General features: G+C 40.4%; 1 protein-coding gene across 2 annotated transcripts in view; it reads right to left on the bottom strand.

Moving 5' to 3' along the window:
- The window catches only part of HS6ST3 (heparan sulfate 6-O-sulfotransferase 3), a 303,593-nt gene extending 282,957 nt beyond the window's left edge, over window positions 1-20,636 (bottom strand). The window contains exons 1-2 of one of the 2 annotated variants that reach the window (XM_054188971.1): window positions 20,511-20,636; window positions 20,068-20,441 (exon numbers count right to left, since the gene is read on the bottom strand). In XM_054188971.1, the coding sequence (XP_054044946.1) occupies window positions 20,068-20,441; window positions 20,511-20,636 (500 nt within the window). Of the gene's footprint in view, window positions 1-20,067 lie in introns of both variants that reach the window. The other variant, XM_054188970.1, reaches the window with a different exon arrangement.
- Between the last annotated feature and the right edge of the window lie 6,047 nt (window positions 20,637-26,683).

The raw sequence follows: 26,683 nt of genomic DNA, 5'->3' as shown, positions 1-26,683 counted from the left end.
AAAACAAGTAACCACGCTAAGACAGTTAAGGTAAAATACTTTGTAGTCAGCAGTCATCCTTCCACCAAGATGATGCCTAGGTGTATCTTCTTCAAAACCAAAGATCAAATAACCTACAGAAAAGACTAATCTATGAGAATAAAATCATCCTCAAGTTTAAAGAAAACAAAGTCTCAAGTCCCACAATAAAGCATTCATGTAATTTTTGCATAAGTAGGGTATGATGTAATTAAGTTTACAACCACTAAGGTTGTTAGTTGTTGTAGATTTGATCAATTCCTCCAGAAATCTAGGAGAAGAGAAATTGTTGCAATCAGTGGAAGCATCAGACATTCATACCATCAACTGTAGGTACAAAGTTGCCTTCCATTAACATCAAACAAAAAGGTTTCGTAGCGTCATTACACATTAAAGACATCAGCACATATGCTGCAGTGGAGAAAAGGAAACAGAGCAAGGGATTTCTCACCTAAATTCCTGAGAAACGCGAAGAAGCCTTGTACTATCACTCCAGCTCTGGAGCTGCTTGCCCACCTGCCCCTCCTTGGCTGTTCCCCCTGCAGGCGATTCAGCTGGAGAGAGACACACAGTACCAAACAACACAAAGAACAGCCGTGTCTGGAAAGCAGCAGCAGCAAAGTACCTTGGCCCTTTCTCTCTGCACCCTTCTTTAGACTGTGAGTAGCAAGTCACCTTTACATAAGAAAACAATAATCTACCCTTATTTTGACAGGGCCAAAATCAGTCTCAACCTACTTTCAACAGAAAAAATTGAACGAGACTTCATTAGCTTAAAATTTCTTCCTATGCACTTCCAAAATAATAATGACTTCTTTTTTGTAACAAGTTCTCCACAATACACTTCTGACCTCTTCTCTCCAAAAATACATGCACATATATATAAGAAGAACTTAGGAGGTGCAAAGGAATATGAGCTGACATAATCCAAATAAAAGACGACCTAAATGCTTTGATCAAAGTTACAAAGAAAGAAAAAGTCACTTAATAGCTGTAAAAAATGTGAAGCCAGTGGGGGAACACTGAGAGTAAACAAACACTATTTTCCTGTATTTAACCGGTGTAAATGGTTGAGTACAAGCATCTGTGGGCAAGCACACAAGAGAACAGGAGTGTGGTAAATCCACATTTAACATTACACTAAAAAGATATGAACTCATGTTCATGCTTTACAGAATTTGGTATCTTCATTACTTCATGAGGTTACATTTTACAGAACACCATAAAACTCTGTGCAATTCATAAAATACCATGTGACAAAGAGACTAAAACAGCCGTTTTAGGCAGTGAGTTAGTGGAGAAGGAAGGAGACTTCTTCCCTAAACGCTGATCACTCTTAGCCATTAAAAATACAGAAAAGAAGCACACAAGTGACAGCGAGGGACAGATGGCAAGTAAGGAAGCTACAGGGCAGCTAAGACTGACAGTATTCTTGACAGCTTCAGAAAGCAAAACCACAGTCAAGCCTCAAAAGGAGATTTTCTTTGGGAAGCTGAGGAAAAAATCATAAGATGGAAAACGTAGATTGTCTCTAACCGAGCAACCACTGGGAGAGGGAAGAATGCGCAGGGTTTGAAAGAAGGACTAAGGAAAAGCCAACACACTTGAATGACATGCGAAGCAAGCAGTAATTTGTTTTCCAGCCTTACAACTAACTCTCCCTCACCCTGAGGTTTTCCTATTTTTTATCCTGGTCAGGTTTGTTGTGCTCTAATAAAGTCTTTAGTTTCAGGAATTGAAAAGTTTAATCTCTTTTGGCATGCTCGATATAAAAATGGTGCTGGGGATGCATAGAGGAAGTAATTCCACCTAAATGCGCTGTCTCATTCAGGGTCCTAAGAGATTGCACTGAATTTGTGGAAAAGAAAAATAAAAAAGAAACATTTTTTAAAAAGCCTTGTAGTTGAAGATCTAAAATTACAGTTTCAAGAGCCAGTGTAGTTTATCTCAAAAAAGTGCCAAATGAAGGTAAAGGATTTCTTTGCTTTATACATATTTAAGAACTCACAGGTAATATTTCTAAGCATTGCTACCGTATGTACCTATGCAAACAGCTGTACCACTGAATAAAAAGCTGTCAGAATTTGCAGATTCAGAACTTCAGCTGAATGGGATTTACCACAGCAGATGTATCTAAGCACATCTTTTTATATGCAAGTACTTTTCATACCGACATCTCATCAAGCCAAAAATGTCTTTTCATTATGGAAAGGATTAAAAGGTGCATATACATGCAGCTCACAGAAATTTCACATGAAGTTTATTGTATTCCATGATGATTATTTTGATTCGATGGATTTATAATCCATCTATTGCAGTGCAATTGTCTGCATAAGTCTGAGCTTGAGTGCTATATGGGTAACCACCGGCAAGAAACTTGAAACTGATGTGACAAACTGAGTACCTGTAAGGCGTGAAAGAATTGGGGCATGCAGAAACTTCTTGTCTCTTTCCCTCGAGAGTTTGCATTTATTCTGAAAAGTTACAAGGATTTCACTGCTATTATTTATAAACTGTTTCTCTATCAACGATTCTCAAAACGACCACTGTCCTAAAAGGACTCTCTTAATGTACAAGTTTTGGATAGGCAACTGATAAGAGTTCAAGGATTTGAGTTATTTTTGAAGACAGGAAAAATATGTTAGGCTCACCTCTTGTGAGTTTTAAAAGCTGGGAAGAGCAGTAGGCTTTTACCCTACCTCTGTGTTCTATGGATGCTAGTTCAATTTGGATTGAATTGCCTGTTAAAATAAATACATAAAGTTGTAGTCAGTTTTCAAAACTCTTCTTAAAGCCTCCAGCAGTCTCTGTTCCACTTCACTGCCGAGCCACATACATCCTTCTGCTCTATCTCCCCACTCAGTTTCAGATCTGAAAGGCCCCAATCTCTCAGTAACATCCACAGCCTTACGTCCATCTGCTCCGATTCCACCCCTGCAATCCACTTATCTTTGCAATGCAGGGCATCCCATGCCCTTTTCCTTTCTCTACCAGTCCTCCCTCACACACTCCTAAAACAAAAACAAAAAAACCCAAAAAAACCCAACCACAACAAAATAAGAGAAGAGTTAAAGGTACTGCAGCAGGACAAACAACCCAGAGCTCAGAGAAGAAACTTTAATTTACAACCAGCATAAGCACCACACCGCAATGCTCCCTTGAGAACACTGGCTTGCTATGATTGCTGCACAAGCAGTAGATAAAGTTAGTTAGTTTACAGCACGGACTTCTACACAACTTATAATTGTATCTTTGCAACACAGTCACATAAGCATCAACATTAACTGAGAGCATTATATTGTTGGAAAACTGTGCAGGCCATTAATCTGTTCTGAATCAAACAGAAGAAAAAGTCAAAGCTCACTCTAGTAGTTTTTCAATAAGAAGATACTGCTGCTGAAGTTCTCATTGAAGAGATTAGTAGATTTAAGGTTAGAAAAGATCTGTGGCAGTCATTTAGCCCAAAATTCTGCTCAAAACGTAGTCTATACAGACTAGAGCAGGTTGCTCTGGGCTTTGCCCAGAAGCTTTAACTACAAGGATGGAGATGCCACAGTGTCTCTGGGCAAACTCTTCCATTGTTTGACCACTCATGGGAAAAGAGCTTTTCCCTAGCTGAAGTTTTTCATTTTCCAACTTACATTCATTTCCTCCTGCTTTATTGCTGTGTGCATCCAAAAAGAGTCTGGTTCTGTTTGTCTACACACTCCCACTTGGAAAACGACTCTTATCCTCAGTTTTGGGTTGCCCATAAACCTGCTGAGACCAGACTCTGTCCCATCACCCAGGTCATTAATACTGACCTTTAAACCTTAAGCAGCCACCAGCTGGACTTTGTACAGCCACTCACCCCCACTTGCAGCCCAATAGGCAGCTCCCTATATTGCCCTGTCACCTAATCCATGTCTCACCCATGTGCCCCAATAACCGTGTGGGAAAGCGTGGCAAAGTCCTTGCTAGGGTCAATGCGAACAGCATCCACTGCTTGCTCTTTGTCTGCAGTTCCTTGAATTCTCCTTGTCACGCTTCTCGAAGGAGAGTATAATGTCATTTCAGAGCCCGTACTGTGTAAGCAAAACTAGGACGGTTTGTATACATCACTACACATTTATCAACAAAGAAAGCCAACTGTCAGTTTATCACTTACATACCTAAAAAAGTCTTTCTACAAGTCCTCACAGCCAGCTTTTTCTTCACAATTCATAGTATCATTATCCTCCAGTATTTGTCTTCTTTCCAGACGATATCCCTTTACGTTTATTTGTCAGCATTTTAGAAAATAAATAAATGAACATATTAAAAATAAAACAGAGGAAGAATATTTCTCCCCCATGACATGACCTTTCTTCTCATTTTATAGCAGCTTAGGTTCCCACAGAGCTTTTAATGGAAAGCCTTGTTGAACAACCTTGGCAACCTAAGCAGACTACAACCACCGGACTTGCCTTGTGAACATGACTTTTAACTCCTTTCCAGAATCCTACAAGATTATTCAGGCACTATTTCCTATTGCAAAAGCCACATGGTACTCCCACCATGTTGTATTAGGTAACTATCCACTAATTCTATTCCCTGTAATAGTTTCTCCTAGTTTTCCCATTGCAGATGTTAAGCTTACGGGCAAGTAGTAGAGGTCTTTTTAAAAATTACTTCCAAGTTTTCCAAATACCACGTTTTAAGCAGGACATCACATCCGCATTTAGTAGTTTGGTTGTTTAATTCTTGAGCTCCTTTAAATACCATCTGGTTCTGGCAACTGGCACCTTTAAATACCATCTGGTTTATGTCTTTTTTTTTTTCCCCCCACTTTTTTTTTCCCTGAACTTGTTCTATAATCGCTTCTACCAACACTTCAATTTGAAGAGTGATCTGTTGATACACCTTCCATAATGAAGACCTTCCAGATCAGAAATTCTTCAAAGATGAATACCGAAGCAACAGGTAAAACAGCTTCTTTTTTGATAGAGCTTTATTTCCAATCAGAGGATTGAAGGAGAAATCATCTATTAGTCCTACGCATTCTCTAATAGGCTTCTTGTTACCAGCGTTTTTCAAAAACATTAATTCTATACCTTCTGCAAATTGTTCCTCAATCATCTTTCTGAACTGCATTGCATTTTTACCTTATCCTGAAAGAATTTATGAACCTTTGTGCTTTGCTCTTGCAGACAAAACTTGACCTTTTAAAAAAAATGGTGAAAACTGCTTTGTGTAACTACCTCTCTTACCCGGCTGTTTAGTTATGCCATGCCAGTTTCTTTCTGGACTTAGTGTCTTCAACGGGTGCATGCATTTTCTCCAGGATGCGGCATCTTCAAGTAGTTCCCATGCCACTTACAAGAATTTTACTTTTAGAAATTGTCTTCTATATGATTTTTCTTTTTAAGGAATTTTCTCTAAAAAACAAAATCCCCAAATCAGGGGATTTTCAGAGGTAGAACTGTTTGATCCAGTAAGAAATTTAAATACATTTTACAGAACGACTGTTTGGCAGAAACACTTTGAACCAGATCCTGCAAACAATAGTCAAAACCAAATAAAAAACTGTTTCTCCATCTTCAAGTTTGCGGGCTAAGTGCTCCATGAAACACTCACTGTGCCTAGCAATTTAGTCTCCACATCAATCATTGCTGCAGCCACTGCCACTACCATGCAGGAACCAGGCTGACCAGGGAGCAATACAACTAAGAGGCCTGAAGAGAATGAAAATGCTCCAAAGAGAAGGAAGGGAAGGAGAACCACTATATAATAAAGTCAACTTCTGGGCATTTATACACCACATTGCTCATAGGGCTCCAGGTCCTGGAATTAGATATTTGTCATTTTTCTTGAGATGCTGTTTCTCTTAATTTCTAACCCATGAAAGAGTTAAAAAATTGTAATTCAGATACTCGATGCGAACTGAAGAAGCAGAATGCAAAAAAATCTCCATTAAAAGATAACATGAAAGCATAAGCTAACTGCTTAAAATTAATTCTCAAAGATTTTAGAGAAATTAAAATTTGACTATGAGATTGAAGAAGCCACTGCAGAGCCAAAACACCTGCTGAAAATTGACTTGGTAGAGTTATGTGCATTCCTGTGTTTTGATGCAAACAGATGTTCTATTTGGATCTCCTTGCTTATTGCTTCTATCATGAAATCACTTTTCCTTCTGTGTACCCCAGGAGTATCTCCCTCCCTACTTGTACCTAAATTCTCCTCTTTACTTCATACCTTTCTAGTTCCATCAAACCATCGCCTTTTTTTCCCCCCCAGATTACAGAAGTATTAGCAACCCTGCTTCTTTCCCTCTGTGGCAGGGGGACAAAGTCACAACCTATCTACCTTCCTTCATCTGCTGGCAAGGACTCCCCTCCTTGGGATGAAACTGGTGGTTCACCCTGCAGAGCTGGGTTTCAGCAGTGCCGACCGACAGCTGATAGTAAAGCACAAAATTTTTCTGCCAGCTCTGTCAACACTAATCTTAAATACCTTCTTCTCCAAGACATCATAAAAACAAAAGACTAAAGCATGCGCCATAGAGACAACTTGCAATTGCAATACTTTATCCTAGGAGAAACTGAATACAAATCAAAGGGAAACAAGTATAAAAGCCCTCTGAGCAGCAGCTTCAGGGAGCAGATAGAAACACAGGAGTTACACAGAAATGCATCTTTTCTGTCCCCTGTCTCTTCAGGTATGGGGAAAAGAAGAGTTATTTTTCCTTATCAGTTTTTGTGTACTGCTAGGAACAGAGGGAACAATAAAACAAAGACTTTAGGACAGATTAAAATAGTCAATTCTGTTACCCCTTGCAAGGCCAAACACCTAGAAAACCTACAGCAGGGCAGACAAGCTCAACAGAACTGAGCAATTCAAGCCTGCAGTTTGTCAAACAAGTCAAACAGAGATGAGCACTACTCCAACCAGCTCAGTCCATACGCAAAGCAATCAGGTACAACGCAAAGGAGATGAGTCACACAAGAAAAAATACATAAATATGAATACTTCCTAATTAACTCGATTTTTATGTTTTGTTTGGGGTTTATTTTTAATATTTTCTTTGGAACTATCTGATAATGGACTGAAATACAAGCAACAGAGCATGAAACAAGAATGATAAGCATCCACCATTCCCACTACTCTCCTTATCAAAGCTGCAGTTCTGTGCGGCCGCACTTAAGCTTCCCAGTCAATCTGTTTGTCAGATGCAGTCCATCAGTTTTACTATTTCTCTATAGCGATGCCCAGCAGCCATTTAGATGCCTGCTACTAGCCCATATCACAATGGGATTCTTTATCCCATTGTCAGATATCTGGCAATTTGATCAAAAGGAAAAGAGATATACACTAATACGAAATAATCTGCAGATGTCAGAGGCAGTACTGCAAAACCTAACATACATTTACATGCTCATTGACCTGCCAGCTTTGGACAACGGATGCAGGAGACCAGAGATCAAAAAGAAGCCTTTGCTTAAGAAGGCAATGCATTACAGAGGACACAGGCTTTTTAGGAAAAGCTATTTTCATTTACTCCTTTCGCTTAGGCAGCCAAATTCTCTATTTGGAGGAAACCATTTCAATGGGCATTTTCAGGTTTTAAAAGCATGTTAAAAAGGCATAAATGCTTTAACACAGTTGAGATGAAGTTTGTGATTCAAGTCTTTAAATGGAGACTTTATACCTTGACTTCACAAAAAAAAAAAGTAGAAAAAAATGCATACACACACAAACTAATTATTTCAGTTTTCTCCCCGGTATCTTAATAAGTAGACTGATTAAGAAGATCACATCTTCTGAATTTTTCCTACTTAGTTTTTTTTTAAGAATTTATAGTCCACTTAAAAGAAATGTAAAGGTATAAACACCAGTTCTTTGCCTCTGTATTTGTTCCTCTTTTGTGGATTCTGTATTTGCCTAAAGACAATTTTATAGAGAAGTTTTGAACCTTGCACAAAAGAATCTTAACCTATGTTGAAAGTTCATTCCAATAACTCAACTTTGGAATAGGAAAAAGAAAGGCAAAACAGTTATCTTCTTTTATTATACAGTCTGGAAAGTTATTTCGTGTTAACACATGACAATTAAGGTTTTACACTATAATTTAATTGTGAACAGTTTAATAAAGAAAGGTATCACTGTAGATGGAAGTTAAAGAGCTCTGAAGAACACTGTCTGCAATGTGAATATGGAAAACTATAGAAGTGTAGAAGTGTTAGCTTTCTGGACAAAAATAATTTGCATAGAAATGCTTGACTCAACATATCCTGAAACTGTATAAATATTACAGAACATCAAGGGTCCAAGTATTAACAACAACAAAAAGACAAATATGTGACCATGTCTTATTTACTGAATTGCTATTCAAGTTCTATTTTATCAACTAAGCTCAGCTTAATAAGAAAAAGCTGACCCTCCCTGGCACCAAAGAAGCACACCATCCCAGTCTTCAAAGAAATGTACAAAGGAATGTATTTACAACACATGCTTGAGACCAGCTTTACATAGGATGTCATGGACATATCAAACATTTAAAAAGTTACTGCTGGTAATAAGTTGTTTCTTTCGACAAACTAAAGTAATGCACACAGCGAAAAAAATCATTGTATCTATCCTTTCTTTATTTAATAATTATAGCTTCTGACCCTGTTCAAGGAATTCTTAAATTGAAGAACGGGGAGTGGTTAAAATATCTACATCAGCATGTTGCAGCATCTTATCTGTTGTAATTTTTCTACCCATTGTCCATAAATAAAAAGCAAACCTCACACTTCCCTTCAAGAAGGAGGATTCAAGGAGGTACAGGCTGGTCAGTCTCACCTCTGTCCCTGGGAAGGTGGTTAAGCAAATTTCGCTGGAGCAGTGGATGTTGTTTGCATTGACCTTAGCAAGGACCTTGCCACGCTCTCACACACTGTCATTACAGCCACCCTGGTGAGATATGGACTAGGTGACGGGGCAATATAGCAAAGTGGCCTATTGGGCTGCAAGTAGGAGTAAGCAGTGGTACAAAGTCCAGCTGGTGGCTGATTACTTGTGGTGTCACTGAAGAACTGACAGTGGTGCTAATGCTGTTTAAAGGTCAGTATTAAGGATCTTGATGATAAGATGGAGTCTGGTTTCAGCAGGTTCATGGGCAACCCCAAATTGGAGAGAGTGATCAATACTCCAGAAAGCAGCGCTTCTATTCATAGCAATCTCAAGAGGCAACAGAGCTGTGTTGATGGGAACCTCATGAAGATCAACCATGGCAAGTGCTTTACTGTGAGGGCAGTGAGACACTGGAACAGGCTGCCCAGAGAAGTTGTGGATATCCTCTCCCTGGATGCATTCAACGCCATGCTGGATGGGGCTTTGAGCAACCTGATCATGGAATCACAGAATGCTTAGAGCCAGAAGGGACCTTAAAGATCTAGTTCCAAGTCCCTACTATGGGCAGGGACGCTTTCCACTAGGTCCCAGTACAGACCCCTGAGGAATGACACTCATCACTGGTCTCCACTTGGACATCAAGCCTAGTGGAAGGTATCCCTGCCCTGGCAAGGGGGTGCAACTAGAAGATCTTTAGGGTCCTTTCCAATCCAAATCATTCTATGATTCTAAGTAAAAGAAAAAACTAGCACCCAAGGTGAAGTAAGAACACACGAGACGACAGGCTGGGCACTGAGTGGCTAGGACACAGCTCTGCAGAAAAGGGGCTGAGGCTCCTGATGGACACTATGTTGAATAACAGCCAACAATGTGCCCTTTGCAAGTGAAGCAGGCTAACCAAGTATTGGGCTATGCCAGCAGGAGCTAGCCAGCAGGTTGGGGGAAGTGATTTCCCCTCACTCCCCCATTTAGCACCCGTGAGACAGCATCTGGACTGTTGTGTCCAATTTTGGGCTCCCCAGTAAAAGACAGATCTTGGTATAATGGCAACTGTCAGCAGCAGGCTGCCAAGATGATCAAGGGACTGGGACATATGACACACAAGGACTGGCTGAATGAGCTATGTTTGTTCAGCCTGGGGACAAGGCAACAACCAGGTAGACCTTATTCCTCCGTTATTTTCAGGTGGGATGTTCAGCTTGGGGACAAGGCAGCAACCAGGTAGACCTTATTGCTCTGTTATTTTCAGGTGGGAATGCATAGAGAAGTCATAACCAGACTCTTTTTATACACACAGCAATAAAACAGGAGGAAATGAACACAAGTTGGAAAATGGGAAATTTCAGCTTGATGAGAAGAAAAGCTATTTTCCCCTGAAGGGTGGTCAAACACTGGAAGAGGCTGCTCAGAGACACCATGACATCTCCACCCTTGGAGTTAGTCAAAACTTCTGGGTAAAGCCTAGAAAAACCTGCTCTAGTTAGACTGACTTTTGAGCAGGGGTTTGGGCTAAATGACTGCTAGACGTCCCTTCCTACCTACAAGATTCTATAATAAATCCAAATGACTATTAGTAGAGGACAATATGAAATATTTCATAAAGTTACTCTTCTCATCTGAATCTTGTTAAGTCAGCAACAGAAAAGCTATAGCTTTAGCCTGACAGAGGCTTTTCTGGCATGAAAACAAAGTTTTTGCAGTTACAGTAGTTGTTCGTCACTCACATTTGAAGCTTCTTGGAAAATAACAGTCCTACTCCCATCACTAAAAATTAAGGTCTAGTTAAAGGATGAAAATATTATGTGACAACTGTGCTACTGGGGATTTACAGTGTAGGAGCTGAAGATGCTTAATTTAACATTTGGGTCTCTTATTACAACGCTTATCTGACTTGAAAAACCTATGCCAAAAAAAGAAAAGACCCATGAAGGACAGGAACTCAAACTAGCTGGTACTTGAACTTTCTCATTATGTCCACATCTTTTTCTTTCAGCAAGTATAAAAGAACAAACAGAGAGCTTTAAATCCTAAACCAAGTTTTATTTGGAAAAAATTGACTCTCAAATTGCAAAATTTTGATCTGTCCTTCACCTCACAAGACTGTAGATTTATTTCTGCTCCCTGCTCTATTCTGCTTCTTCCAGACTTTGCTTTCACTTTGGGCCCACAGCTTATTCCTACACTGTTTCTCTTCTTTCCCCTTACTCTGAGGGGTTCCCCAAGAAAACACTATCAGTTGCCATTCCACCCACCCCCACATTCTGAACCATAGCCTGTGTGCAAAGACACATGGAAATAAAGTAAAAAATTGCAAGTAGCTACTTTTGAGTGTGAAAATACACAAACACATATACAAATGTATTTGCTACTTAAACAAAAGCCAGCTCAAGAAACAAGCTAGAAATAGGCTACTTTGTTAAAAAAAAAAAAGCTTTTTCCTACATTACTACCTCTAAATTTTCATTTAACATACATTTAAAAGCATAACGTGCCCAAGTCTTACAAATGGAAATCTTTACGTCAGCAAGCTCTTCCCATTGACATTATTAGACTTTAGATGAGAATTTGAAAAAAAATAAAATACATTCTTGTCTAGTATTTTGTGAAGTATGCCTCCTTCTTTCACTGACCTTGCTTTCAAGTTTACTTGTTTGCAGAAAGTAACTGGTCTCAGAGAGGTCAGCTCCTCCACATACCCTGACATCCTGAAGCGGCCATTTCCTCACAGTATACCAAACACCACCAGGAACCACATGGCCAGCATTCTCATCAACAAAAGGTACACTTCACAGAGTTGGAAAGTATAGTTTCAAGTCAATTATGAATATCACTGTTTGTTTCACCAATCCTTCACTATTCTGACTTTGGAAATTGAAACTGCATCTGGTCATTGCTTTCCCCATGACAGCATTATTCTTCATATGGCATTCAAAGTTTCCCTACTACTAAGCCAGTGTGTTTGGCATCTCCATCAGTTTATAGACACTCAGAGCCACACTTCAACCTGCATTAATACACTTTCACAACTGACATACAACTTCATTAATAGAACACTTCATGTATGTCTGAAATCCACTTTACATTAACCATTTTCTAACATTACTAATTTTTAAAGAAAATAAGAGGCTTAAGACATTAAGTTTAAATCATTAAGTAAAATCTAATCCCCCACTCCGTTTTTTCTAAGATGACTTTAAGCTGTGGGTCAAACTCCAGATCTTTATAGAAGTTTATATGAGACAATCTAACATTAAGTTTCAGAGCAGAACCAAAGTCCTCAGAGCTTGAAGATAAAAGGCCTGATCCTTACAAGAACCCATTTTATACCTTTTAGTCAATACTTATTGAGATGTCAATACAATACAATTACACTGATCATGTAATAGACCGTAAGTAGTTCCAGAGTTACTGATTTTGCCACTCCGGAATTTGTTCCAAAAGAAGACCCATGCCATCTTGAACAAACCCAAAAGTAGTTCTGTTGTTAATTCCAACCCACTCCACCCCCCCCGCAAATTAGTAGTTTTTTCAAAGCTAAATCATTTTATCATCTAGGCAGTGCAAATTAGACCCTTAATTCATACAGTCAGCTTCCTACATAGCACTTGAAAACCTTGTTCAGCAATAACAGAACTTTGAAGGGAGTTTAAGTTACCTTCTAAGGCCACCAAGAACATTAAGACATCCAACGTAGTTTAGCACTAGAAGTTTGGGTTATAAATACCTCCAGAGGCAGCAAATTGAATGCAATATTAAATACATTAAAGAACACAGGTTCCCTTACTTTCATCAGGTCTCGTTCTGCACAGAGAGCAGCAGAATCTTTGTTATTAGCTCAATTCACTACCATGGCTGCATCAAACCCTGGGAGGAAATGCTTTACTCTTGCTGACTTAGAAGGCAACATATGAAAATTGCCAAGACACCTGAACAGAAAAATCATTCTGTTCAGCCAGCTCTCTACACTTTCCATTGAGCTTCTTTGTGATCGCTACAGCTGAGCTGGCAGAGATTCTTCTTCTTCTTCTGCAAAGCGTTCTCAAAAAAAATCAAGAGTAAGCTCACAATTTTATCCCTATTTTTGCCACTGTCTGGGTCTACAGATTTAATCTCTATCAGTGTGATGGCATTACACAGCAACTTTTCTCACTCACACATAACTTTTCCCATTTCACCTCAAACAAATACATACCCCAAAGCTATGTAAGAATTTAAGGAAGAGGATAGGAAATTACTCTAAATTAGGCAGCTAGTTAACAGAAATTAAAAAGCATCTTAATAACACGAGAGAGTTACAACAGCTGCTATGTCTTATAACACCATACAGCCCTAGGAGATGCTACTGACACTTCCACTTTCTTTTTCTCTCCCAGGGCTTCTCTGTCGGGCTCCTGCACAAAGAAGAGAACAGCTCCTTCATTTTAAAGAAAATCTTATTAGACAGTATATTTTCCAAAATGAAATACCAGAAGCAGCCAAAAACCCACCCCAACATGATGTAACAAACTAGATTAAAAAGGAACCAGCAAAGAAGTAAGCAAATTTACTTGCGTAAATTGCTAAGTTCTCTTCGAGACAATGAGAAGAACTGCTGCTACGGTGACCATTTTCATAAAATGCACCTCTGTCTCAAAATTTACTAAATTTCAGAGTTATCTGTAAATTACAATGATGGATGAATAAAAACAATCAATTCCCAACTGAATTAGTGCCGATCACTGTTTTATTAATACTAGCAACTAACAGTAAACACAAGTTCAAGTCATTTTTGTAGTCACCAGCAAGGCAACCTAAGATTTCTATTGCAGCAGCTTCAAAAGTCTGAAGACAAGACTTATCTTTAGGTCAAAAGTTTTACAGAGCTGTGACAACCCCAATGCTAAAGAGTTCGTCCCCATCAATCATTTGCAGGGAAAATCTCACAGGAGACAAGTACAGTGCAAAGAGTAGTTAAGGAGAGTTGTTAGATGTTGCCACAAGTTCTAAGACAAGTTATCTTTAAACACATAGAAGAAAAGATTAGCAGACAGCATTACTATCTCAATCACGCTGGAGCAAATAAGTCTAATTTCCTTCTAAAATACAGTAATTGGCTTTGAATAGGAACAGTAGGAAGGAAATGCTTTAAAAAAAAAAAAGTATGACTTTAGACAACATTTTTAATTAGTGTCATAAGCCAGAAAAAAAATGGTCTAGAAAAAAAAAACGTGGCATGGCAGAACTCCCTGGAAAGCAATTCTGAGAGTTATATCAAACAAAAGGTTTATTACAATGGGATTTAATTCTATTCAATGTTTGCATCAACAATGTGGATGCTGAATACAAAACACATTTATTAAATATGCCAATGATGAAAAGCTAGGAAGGACAAAATTAAAATTTAAATCAATTTTACAAATTAAAGAAACTGACGGAAGAGGAATGAAATCCAGTGGGGAGAGCACAAAACTCATGTAAAAAGACACTGGGAAATATAAGTAGTTGTCTTTAAGAAAATGAATAGCATCTAAATCCGAAGCCGAACAGTCAATGTCAGGCAACTGCAAAATAGGCAAACATCACTGAATTATACAACCACAAACACAACTTTCAGAATAAGTTAAGTAATCTTTTTTGCTCCACTTTGTACTACACTTACAAACAAAATACTGTACCTTTACTGAAGCATCACATTTCAAGAAAAAACCCGATATCAATCCAAGGAAGAGGAACATTAAAAATGGCCTACAATAAATACAGAATGATCTGGATTTGGTTACACTTTAAGAAGGGAAGGTTGAAAGAGGACTTCCTAAGAACCAAAGTAGCTAGCAGGCTATTGCAGAGAAAAGGGGATCAATTTGTTCTCGGTTTCTCAAAAGACAGAAGATGCAATGGGGTTACAATTTAAGTTAATAAGATTCACACTAAGCACTGGGGGAAGACAACACTACTTTCCAATAGTAAGGACAATGAAACGCTGCAGCAGATTACCAAGGTTCTTTTAAAGCATTCCACTCTGGAGACAGTTAAGGAAGGAAAAAAAAAACCCACTGTCAGTAGCAGGACCTCAGGAAATTGTTCAATCCTTGTTGTTCTTTACATTTATAAAAAAACCAAACTATATAGAGTTTACTGGCTCTAGCATTCATTTCAGTAGAAAATATCAAGGTATAGTAGAGAATTTGTGTTTTCCTCCCTCCCCCACAGTTTAAACATTTGTGGCTTTTTGTTTTCTTCTCCCCACTACCTTCAGTGTAGTCTTAATTTTCAATTAATGCTCTTACATTTTTACAATGATCATAGTTACCATGGCTGCAAAGAATGGAGTCCATCTTACATTATTATTGCTAAAGCTTTAAAAATACTCAATAGTCAAATAAAGGACTGCATAAGAAGAAAAAGGAATCCTACTAATAATTTCTATTCAACCCTCCCAGTTCCATGACTCATGGGTTTACTGCTGGTTTATCCTTCCAGAGAATAATGGAGCACACAGTAAGTTAAACAGACATGAGGAAATGGAGAGTATAATGGAAGCAAATTAATGAAAATCAATAGTTTCGAAGACTAAACTGCACTGATAATAAAGCTCATGGGGTTTACACAATTAGACTGATTTCACTGTTTCGTATAAGAAAATTAGACAACACTTTCAATGCAGTGTTCTTTCAAGTGTGTAGTTTAAAAGATTACCTTCCTAGTTTAATCAAACTTGTAATAAATAATAATGAATAATTATTAATTATATTGCAGGCACACCAGCAAGGGAGAAAGTGTGCCTCGATTAGGACTTCTAAGGTCCCTTCTCAATCCCTCATACAGAGTAGAGAGACAAAGCAAGCCCCACCTCACACACCAAGTTTTACCCGGTAACCTATCAGAGGCACACAATCCATTTGGACAATGTCTATGCAACATTAGATGTGGAGTTCTTGTCATCTAGTTTTAGATACCAAGTGCCAATTAGCCATTCCAGGCTTCCCTTGTAACTGGTGAAAGGAAGAACTACCCCTCCAGAAGACAATTCAGCAGGTCTCAGACATGTCTTAGATCCACCAAAGGACTGCCTGCTTTATTCTGTTTCTCCCCACCATCTACAGAGGCAGTCTAAAGTCATTCACTCAGACTTGAGACCAACTCTTCCCTGGCATCCCAGGTTAGACATCTAACATTTCTCTTCCCTTTCTTTCCTCAAGTAATGTTGGCTAAGACTCCATAGCCTCAGCTTCTTGGCACCTTTGAAGGAAAGCCAAGTTCCAGAGGTGGAGCTAAACAGAAGCATCATCAACTTCAATGACTTCCAGAGAGGGCAGAGCAAATACACAGGGAAATAAAACACTGTTACTTAAAAAAAAAAAAAAGAAAAGAAAAAAAAAAAAGAGAAATTCCACACCAGTCTCAGTTACCTTCTGTTGTAACACCCATTTTTGTAAGGCAGAGTAAGTAACACAAGTTGTAGACATAATGCATAGCAAGAACTCCCCTGTTAAACATATGGGGGGCTGTGCTACTGATGCAAGAACTTCCATACGAACCTAACTGCATCTTCATGGAAAAAGTCCTGATGCTTTACTTATACTAATTATTTGCAATGCTGAGCTGAAAACTACACTAATAAGAATTTAATTTAAAAATACATCAGCTGCATACCATTCTCAATAACCTTACTATCTGGACAGCAACTTTTGTGAAAGTGAAAGCTATACATTAGTATGAAAAACTAATAGCCTGGCTCTGTAAACACTTAAGCAGGTGTTTCAGCAGAACATCTCACATCCTGAAAATTGAAACATATGCAAGTGTTTGAAGAAATAAAGTCTAAAGTTATTGTTCTGTTTTTAAAGTATTGTCATTCAAAAGAATAACTTTGATTTTTAACAAAAAAAGATAGTTCTACAACTTCACAATAGCATCCGATACATTGATAACAAAGAACTTTTCAAAATGAAGTACCTAAGCTGGGACAAGGGCACAGGACACTTCAGACCATTAAGTCACACTGAGGTAAGGGTCCAGCGACATCAAAACTACAGCTGGCACTTCAGCTTAAAGAAGTTCAAATTGCTGGGGCACAGCAGCAATTTCTGCCCTGTGCTCCCTCCCTTGGGACCTGAGGCTGCAAAAAACCAACATCAGAAACAGGAAAAGCCGAGATAAAGTCTCTTCAAAACCTTAATGAGATTTCAGAAGTAAAACATCTTTAAACACACTGCCCGTGAAAGACAAAGAACCCAGGGTGAGATGAGGTAGTGCTTCATACACCTTCTAAGAGACCTAGGACCATCATCCACTCCCTCCTTTTGCCACCTAGCCCCTTCCCCCATGAATTCTAATTATAGTCTCTCCATTGACTCTTCTAAAGACGTGTGCTAAAAGGTAGGACTTAATCTAACTTACTTATAACAAAATAGCAAAGAAAATACTTCCAAAAGCCACTTGTTTAATTTTTACTTATGTTACACTATTACCAGCCCTCTAAGAAGCAAATTTTCAGAATGTGGAGATTTATACTCTAAGTCCCTTATTCCCTCTATGTAGTAAGGGGCAGACTACACATACAGAGGACTGAAAGAACAGATTATATTACTAACATCCTGCTATGAAGGGAACAAAAAAAAAAAAATCTGAAATACACTTAACATCATCCTCACTGCATCAAATATACGGCACAAGAGATCAAACTCCTTGGTACCAAATTCATAATATGTTTTGTCCCACTGCCCTCCTAGCCACAAACAAAATTCATTGTCAGATATTTAACCAATTTAGCCTAATTTTCTGACTCCATAGCTAGAAGGGAGAAGAGAAAAAGATGAGCTATTCAATAAAGTCTAATGCCTCAAACATTCAGAAGCTTTAAAAGATGACTTAAAAATAATCACTGTGCTTTACATTAGACTCTTATGCTAGTTTCTTGCCCATTTTAGGCATACAGTCTCATTCTCAATTCTCCGTTCAGACTTTAAAAAAAGACTTAGATGCACGCCTCCAATATTACAGTCCTCCAGCAAAGTACTTTAGGCTTGATTCCAACTTTACCAGCAGCAAAGACAATTCGTACTTCAGGCTTATCCAATTCATTTTACAGCTCCTTGAAAAACTGAAGTCAAGCTACATGACTATAAAGAGAAAACAAAGGGAAAAATGAAAAGGTATCTGTCCAGCACACAAAATAATACAAGAAAGAATGAGTATTAGAAAGGTGCAACAAAATTATTCACAGCACTTTCCTCACTTATATAAAGACAAATCAAGAAGTGCAATGTCACACTAACCAAATCATTCACTAACTAAAAAAAAAAAATTAAGAAAACACTATTCAGCTATAATGGTGAAATGTCACCACACGTCTTTCTTCAATCGAAATAATTATCAACCAAATAACCACAATGAACTGCTTTGTAATTCAACTCGAAGTTTTAAATTTACTTAATATAATCATGTTTTTGTTTAAAAGTACTGAAGCCACTACTCCAATTTTACTGCCCATTTGTAATCTTCACAATTCAATTTAACACTGAGTTATTTACCTACTAATATTCTTCATGACAGAGGAAAAGGGGACTTCAGTGGCAGATTATGTATTTTCAGCCATTTCTACAAGTATTACTCTTCTTCCTTCTCTCCCTGGTTTACATTACAAGTTTACTGAATATTCCTTAAAGCTGTACAGTTACCACCAAGTTATTTTGTCCTTGGAGGCATTCACAGCATTTCTATTCCATTAGCACACAAATGCATACATTTTATCTCCAGCTAAACATTTTTCACAAAATTGTATGAATTACCTTAACAGCATTCTGCAAGTACAGTCCCAGTCCACAACCATCAACAATAAATTCAAATTATCCTGACTGGAGTCACGCCAAATGTGACTAGCTTTGAGGTATGGGAGAGACTTTGATGTTCATATCAAATAATCTTCAAATTGTTCAACAACAATAATAATCAACTCTACTGTCTTGACTAATAGGCCCTGTGAAAATGAGTCCACCTATGTCATAGATTGTACATGTTTTTAAGTGACAAGCCACAAAACACAATGTGTGAGTGGCCCTACTGAAAATTTAAAGTTTACAGACTCATAAAATTAAGATGGATAGTAAAATGAAAGAAGTTACTTGGATAACTATCTAACTAAAAAAAAAAAAAGTTTTTTTCCTAAATACTTTACAGATGTTGAAGTCACAATCATTACAGTACAAAGGTTTAAGAGAGAATTCAGCTCATAACTTCTTAATACGCATGTTGAAATCTATCATCCAAATAAAGACAGGATCTAATATTAGCCTGAAAATCTTGATTTAATGGTAAATAAATTAGAAGAAAGCCCAAAACTTACTGAATCACCTAGAGCTATCTCATATCAAGAAAGATCAGCCATCTGACAATTTTTCCATTTTAAAAACAGAAAAGACCGTTTGCACGACCCAAAAAAAGCGCAATAGAAGATAACAGGCAGAGAGGCAGGATGCATACAAAAATCAGAAGTTTTGCCCTGTCCTCCGATCATCCAAGGACCATTAACACTGCAGTTTTTGCTAGTACTGCATTCCCTGCACAGAGCCTGGCTTTCAGCTCGCACATAGAGCAAGTGCTCAGTACTCAACACGAAGCAGAGAACCAGTCTACCTGCCAACAAGAAACACGGGAAAAAGAGAGTTTAAGGGCTTCTGAATACTTCAAACTCCACTAGTTGCATCACTCAGCAGCTGCAGCAATCCATTAGATTCTGCAGAGGCACTCTTCTTATGCAGAAGAGCACAGCGTTTTGTCAAAAACAAGTTTCAAAAGGACAAACAGATAGAAGAAACTTGCATTAAAACGAGTAGTTTCTCTCACGCTAACCCTGTACAGCAGGCAGCTGCACAGGCGCTACGTGGAATCAGCTCAAATTTGAGGTGAAGCGAACGCATCACAGGTAACAAATAGGGAGGGGAATAGCCCGAACTAGAACCTCCACTGGAAGAGAAGTCCTTTCACACACAGCCCCCGCCGCGTTTGCTTCTCAGCGACGACGGCGGCGGACAATTCTTGCCAAATTGCCGGCGAGCGGGACCCAGTTACAGGGAGCCTTCCCACCGGGTTGGGAAAGGTGGGATCAGGTTTCGAGCGGGTGGAAATCAAGCCGCACAGGCGAGACCTCCGAGCACGCGTGGGTTTGCCCCCATCACCCCCCGCCACCTCCTCCCCGGGGCGGCGGGCACTGACCTGAGGGTGCGGTTGCCGGCGCAGCCCCGGCGCTCCATGGCGGCGGGCACGCAGCTGGTGAGTTCGGTCCAGTCGGCGTGCAGCCCGCAGCTCCAGCCGGTGGAGAAGCGGGAGAAGAGCCAGGTGTCCTTGTCGCCGCCCGGGCGGTGGCAGGCGCACTTCTTCTGCCCGGCCCGGCAGTAGCAGGGCTGCTCCAGGCGGATGTTGCGCACCAGGTGCCGCCCGAAGGTGGTGCCGCCCGTCTTCTGGATGTGGAGGAAGACGATCACGTCGCGGCCCCGCATGTCGAACCGCACCCGCCGGCACAGCTCCCCACGCGCGAACGGGAACTTGGCCACCAGCCGCGGCAGCGCTGCCGCCGCAGCCGCCTCCTCCTCCTCCGCGGCGCCCGCCACCACCTCCTCCTCCTCCTGCTCCGCCGGGCCCCCCCCGCGGCGGGCGGCGGAGGCCGGCGGGCGGTGGGGGCAGGCGGCGCCGGGGCAGGCGGGCGACACGTACTGGTAGACGATGAGCAAGAAGAGCATGGCCAGCAGCGGCGGCAGCAGCCACCTGTTGGAACGCTCGTCCATGGCGATGCGCGGGGGCAGTGCGGCGCGGCCCCGGGCTCAGGCGCTACCGGGGGCTGGCAGGGCGGCCGCCCCCCTCGGATCCCGCAGCCGAGGGGCGCACGGCTCCCTTCCCGACGGCATGGTCCCCCTCAGGAGGCGGCGGCTGGCTTCGTCCCGCTCCGCTCAGCGCCCGCCCGAAGCCGCCATCCCGCTCCTCGCGGCTGAGGGGGAAAGCACCTCGCGCCCTCCCCGGCACGCGCGGACGCCAGCTCCTGAATCCGCGCTCCGCCGGCAACTCTCCAGCCCAAACACACCGCTCGGCCCCCGGCGGGGAGGCGCGGGGCGGACCCCGCCTGCCAGCCAATGGGGGCAAAGCCGGCCGGCCGAGTAGCCAATGGGCGGGCCTAGCACGCCGGCTATATGGCCAATGAGAGCGGGCAGCGAGTGAACGGGGGGGGTGGGTTGGCTGGGAGTCGCTCCTCGCTCCCCTCCAGGTATCGGACGGACGCCGATAGGGTGAGGGGGGCGGGGGGAAGGCGACATCAGCCAATGAGGCGCCGAGGGCGGAGCGGAGGGAAGCCAATGAGATTGACACGGGGGCTCCGCCAGGTGAGCGGGGGTCGCGCGGAAAGCGGCGCGAGCACGGGGTCGCGCGACGCCGGGCCGGTGCCAGCACGCGCCCGCGGTCGGTCGCGGCGAAGCCAGGCGGGAATAGATAACATCGGGGTTTGGTTTTTTTTTTTTTTTTCTTTTAAACTCCTTAAAATTCCATTATTTTTGCCTTGGGGGAACGTGGGTCTCGTAGTGCTTGCGGTTTCAAGCCTGTGTTTGTAACCCCGGAGTTCCAGTGTTTCAAATAAGTAGGGCAGGGAGTGCTGACTGCGGCACGTGTTAATTACCATTATGGCTTGAGGAACCCACAACACTTTATTGTCATTAAGACAATTATTCCATCACCCGATGACCCCTCCCCACCTGGGAACGGGAATCAGGGGAAAAAACCAAGGAAACCCGAGGGTTGAAATATAAATAGATTTAACAGAATGAGACTAAATAATTAACATTAATAACACTAAAGAACCAGTATCGATCCCGATACCAATATGAAATACACGCGGATTACACTCAGCCATCGCTGTCAGCAGGAGGCTGTGCACTCCCAGCAGGGGACAGCAAATGTCGGACACCGCGAGCGCTGCGGGTCCGGGAGGAAGGGAAGGGATCAGGGGTCTGGCAGCGGGGCAAGACGTTCTCAGGATCACAGCCATCAAGGGAGAGAGAGAACTCCTCAGCAAACTCTCCAATTTATACTGAATGTGACGTTCATGGTATGAAATAATCCTGTTGTCCGGCTTGGGTCAAGTGCCCGGGTCTCGCTCCTCCTCATCCCTGCACCTGGCAAGGCTCGAAGCACTGAGACCTTGAATACCACATACCACAGCTGGCTGTAAAGTAAATATTTTCACCAATCAGACACTAGAGTTTTCTAAAAGTGCAGTTTTCCCAAGCATTAGAAGAGACCTTACTGAAAAGTAAAATTACTGAAAGAAAAATTAATCCTGTGTCGCTCAAACCAGGACAACTACCTAACTATACATTAAATGACCTGCAGTGCTGGTGGCTCTTGGGGGTCACTTGAAGCCTCCAGAGCACAAAGTCCCAAATGCTTGAAAGTTTTCTGAGGAAAACTTACTGTTCTCGAGGCAGCAACATCTATTCCCCAGCAGCTGCTTTATCAAAGTTTCAAGAGTTAACTCTTCAAGCCCCTTCACATATTTACAAAACCTCTCAGGTTGAAACTGTGTTGTTTCCCTATTGAAAAAATTATAATTTAATAGAAATTCAAATATCTACCTTAGAGGTCACATCTAGCTAAGCAGTGCTTTGTCAAACACTCTTTTGTCTGCAATGAGTTCTCCGTCTTTTTTTAAAAGTCTGTCACAAACACTTCATATCCAAATACAAGCCTCGTACAAGCTCCTGGATTATAATATATTAATATGCAAAGCATTTCATGTTAGAACTGATTGCACATCGTGGTTATTTAATTACAGAATGTCTTTATTTACTGAGGGATTAATTAGATATCTGACAGGGCTAAAGCAACTTTCTTGCTCAACTCTAAAGACAACTTCACCTCTGGAAGGCTCATAACAGAAGAATAGTGCCTTCCCATGGGCCATTTAACTTTAAAACTTTAAAGAAATAGTTATAACAATGTATTTCAAGCTGAAGATTGAAAGTAAGTAGAAAGTAAGTATTTGGACTCTTGGAAGAGAGTATCAGCTCTCATTAAATCTTTCCAGAAATAGTAGAAGTTACCAGAAAATGATCTAAACGAAAGCAGTTAAAACTCTAAACGTTGTGAGATGTTCCAAAAGTTAGAATCATAGAATCTTCATGGTTGGAAAGGACCTTTGAGATCATTGAGTCCAAACATACACACACACAAAAAAAACCCCAAAAAAAACCCCCAAAAAACAACAACAACAAAAAAACCCCCAACAACCTACAGTCTCTGCCCTTCAGAGCATGCCCTGAAGTGCCAAATCTAGACGTTAAAGTTGCTACCACAAGAACAACAGCATACACCACCCGACTTCAAATGCATGAACGTGCTACCCACACATACACATTCCCAGAGTCCCACAGCACTGTTAAAGTACTATGCTGGTAAGAGTAGCAAATTCTTGGGTCTTGCCAAGACATCGAAAGAGATGCAATTTTATCTTCAGTGAAATTTTGTAAGGAGAACGCCATGGGTCACCTGGTGAAATCCACCCTTGTACAGCCATGCACCACGATACTGGAATGCCGGTCCCTCCATCTTCTAAGAGAAGAAAAGGCAGAGTCTGGCATTACTTCTTCCAGTAATGACAAGAGGTGTGCACCCACTCACTCTTACCAAGGTGGAAAACAGCACTTTTGCCTTGGAAAATCACTGTGTTCTCTGCCAGCAAGAGAAGCAGAGCATCCACCTTCTCTCTTGGGAGACCTGACTCTCTTCTCTGCTCTGTCCTTTACCGTACACACCTGCTTCCAGACTCCCCGTGTCTCCCAAGAGTGGACTTAACGAGATTGCCTTTTAACCTCTCTCTTTCACTAGGTGACAGGAAGCCTATCCCAGAGAAATGTAAATATTTATACATGTAAGATATAGAAGTATTTTGTTCTCACCTCAGCCTACTCATCACCTAAGGAACCATCAAAAAAAACCCAACCCAACATTAAATATAAATACAGCCTTATTTCGGTAACAGAATAGCACTATCAAGGCTTGTGTGGGTAAATACGTATTTGGAATAAAAGCACAGATAAAGGATTTAGACTTAAGTATCCCTCATAATGCTTTTAGTAAGATACAGAGATGCTATTATAATTTAAGATTTTCTCATTAAATACCAGACTGACACTGTACCTTCATCTCCATGAAAAGATCAAAGCTAAATTTGCTAAACAGAGAAATTGTGAATTTCAGTTAAATTTAAAATTCTTATTTATTTAAACTTGCCCAAGACAGCTACTGATTCATGAAGACTGGCAAAAAGTATTTTCTACTGGACAGAAAAGATGTCCAAGAGAAGTGAAAATATTTATAATGAGGTTTAGATTAAAAACTTGACTTTTGAAAAAGCTCTCATTTTTCCGAAACTAGCAAAAGCACTTGCAGGCCCACATGAATCAATACATTTATGCAGCTTTCAAAGACAGGCTTTTACTTATGAATTTTAATATTCTTAATGACGGTTTGTGGACCATGCTTTATATACAGCCACAACCCACAGCACATCCAACCACCACCCAGTTCTTCCCAGTGGCTATACCGAACGTGGCCCTAATTTCCATAAGAGTTGGGGTCTCCAGAGTGAACTTGAGTCTCACAATAGTCAGCAGAGGCTAATTATCCCTAGAGAAAGAATGTAGTGTTTTCATTTGGAAGCACTTTATGTCGTCTTTATAGAGGTCCAGGTTACTCTGCAAGGCCCTGTGGGATTAAACTTTAATAAAATCAGTTAGATTCTTTAGAAGTAATGGCTGTAACTCACTAGCATCAATGAAGTGATGATAAGGCTCATTTTGAACGTGGTCGTGTTTCCATTGATTTGATGGGAACACGACTGGGTTCAAAATGAAGCCCTAAAAATTGCAATCTCAACGTTTTCCCTTTCAAATGTAACTCATCTCTAAATCTCCGGTGAGAGTTTAACTACAAGGAAAATCCAAAGTCAGTTAGAAGCTAGTTTTGGGATACTCTTAAAAAAATGAATGTAGTTTCTGTGGATTTCAAAATAAAACAATTGCAAGTAAGACTTAGGATTCTCTTATTTCTAACATAATAATTCTCTGAGATCCTATGCTCTCAGCATACAGTTCAGAGTTCACCAAGAATTCAAAGAAAATAATCCTGCAATAACCTATTCCTCATAACGACTTCAGGCAGAACCCCTTCACCTGTTAAAATTTACATGCCAGCTCTACTGTCATTTCTACGAGAGATGTCCTGACATGTGAAAATGTGCACACAAAATTATTTTAAAATTCCAGCGCAGTATGTCCCTTCTCCTTGCCACTTCTGAGGTAACACACAACACATTTTCAGAGTTGCTAAAAATAAAAATTGGCATACTTACCATTTATTTTAAAGGTCAATACAATATTTGCTAGTCTGAAGCAATGGACACGTGAAGCAGTGTCAGTGCCAGTGCCAACATCAAGGTTTGTACAAAATGTATAAGTAAGCAAATGATATTACGAAGCAAAAGTACAAAAGTGTGATTTCATTTAACAATTACCTGTCTGATAAGGTTAATGTCTAATAGATCTGTTAATGTAAAATTAAAGTGACACCTGCCTCACACTGGTTTCTTTAAATTATTTATCACCGCTTGACCTGAGCTGTTTCAACACTTGCAGCCAGTTGAGATTTCCAATAATCCAATTTTTCATTGTGCAGCAAGTCCCAGGTGGCATCCTTGTCACAAGGATGCAAATTGTTAAATTAATAAACTCATGCTCACTTCAGTCATCTCTCTGGGATTAATTTGTTCCAAGGTTTATAGTATAAACATCCCTTATTTTTTTGTCAGATTAAATTTTAGTATGTGCACTTACTGAACCTTCTGTTTCAATGGCACATTGAGTGCTGTATTCTTCCTTTTAAAACAATTTATGCATTATACCGTTACCGGTTCATCTTATTGTAAAGTTGCAATTCGTTATGAGGCTTGTTAATTTTCACTTCTCCTGCTTGCCATTCTTTTTCTGGATGTAATAACTTTATTAAACCTATGACCCCTTTTTATTTCTTTTAGTCTGAAAGCAGACAATACAGAAACGATGTTTTCAATGTCTCACATGTGCCAGTCCATATGCAGTGGCTTCTGCAAATCATTCCTTACTCATTGCTGCTTGTTTTCCTTATGAGATAAAGGATCAGGTATAGTCTGCTTTCATAATTCCACCTGTGTAAGATGCTGACCTAGGACAACTGGAACATCTTAAATCAATTCCAGCATTCTAGCCACTTTTCTTTTGTTTAAAACTGTATAACTGCTCATAGAAATATTACAATACTTTTTTTTCTTTTTTTTTAGTTACAGTTTTTGGGAAAGTAGTTTCCCAAAAATGGAACTTTTCTGAAAACTTTGAGCTAGTTTTTTTTAGCTGCCAAAAGCTAGATATTTATAGGAAGATCTTCTTTCTGTCATGTAAACTCGGTCATCTTTTGCTCTTGCACCAGGGATCATTCTTGGACTTTGCAACGTGGACATCTAGAAAAGTAAAGAATGAGAAAATGCTGTAACCATGTTTTGGTATGTGCCAACTAGCACTCTCCCATACAATCCTGGACATAGTTTGGGAGTCAAACCATTCCAGAAATAATTTTCAAGAGGCACTCAGTGACCAAGATTACAGCTTCAGTGTGGGTCAGACCATGCCATGCTATTTGGCCTCAGTATCCAAGAAAGTTCCTGAGCATGTTTCATTTACTAACATAGGCAACACCACTGAGCATTTGCAGTTTTTAATTTAAGGAAGAAAAATTTGTGTTCCCTCTTGCCTTTTGT

The sequence above is a fragment of the Rissa tridactyla genome, chromosome 1, assembly GCF_028500815.1.
Source record: "Rissa tridactyla isolate bRisTri1 chromosome 1, bRisTri1.patW.cur.20221130, whole genome shotgun sequence".
NCBI lineage: Eukaryota > Metazoa > Chordata > Aves > Charadriiformes > Laridae > Rissa > Rissa tridactyla.
This window is presented reverse-complemented; position numbering and strand designations above follow the sequence as displayed.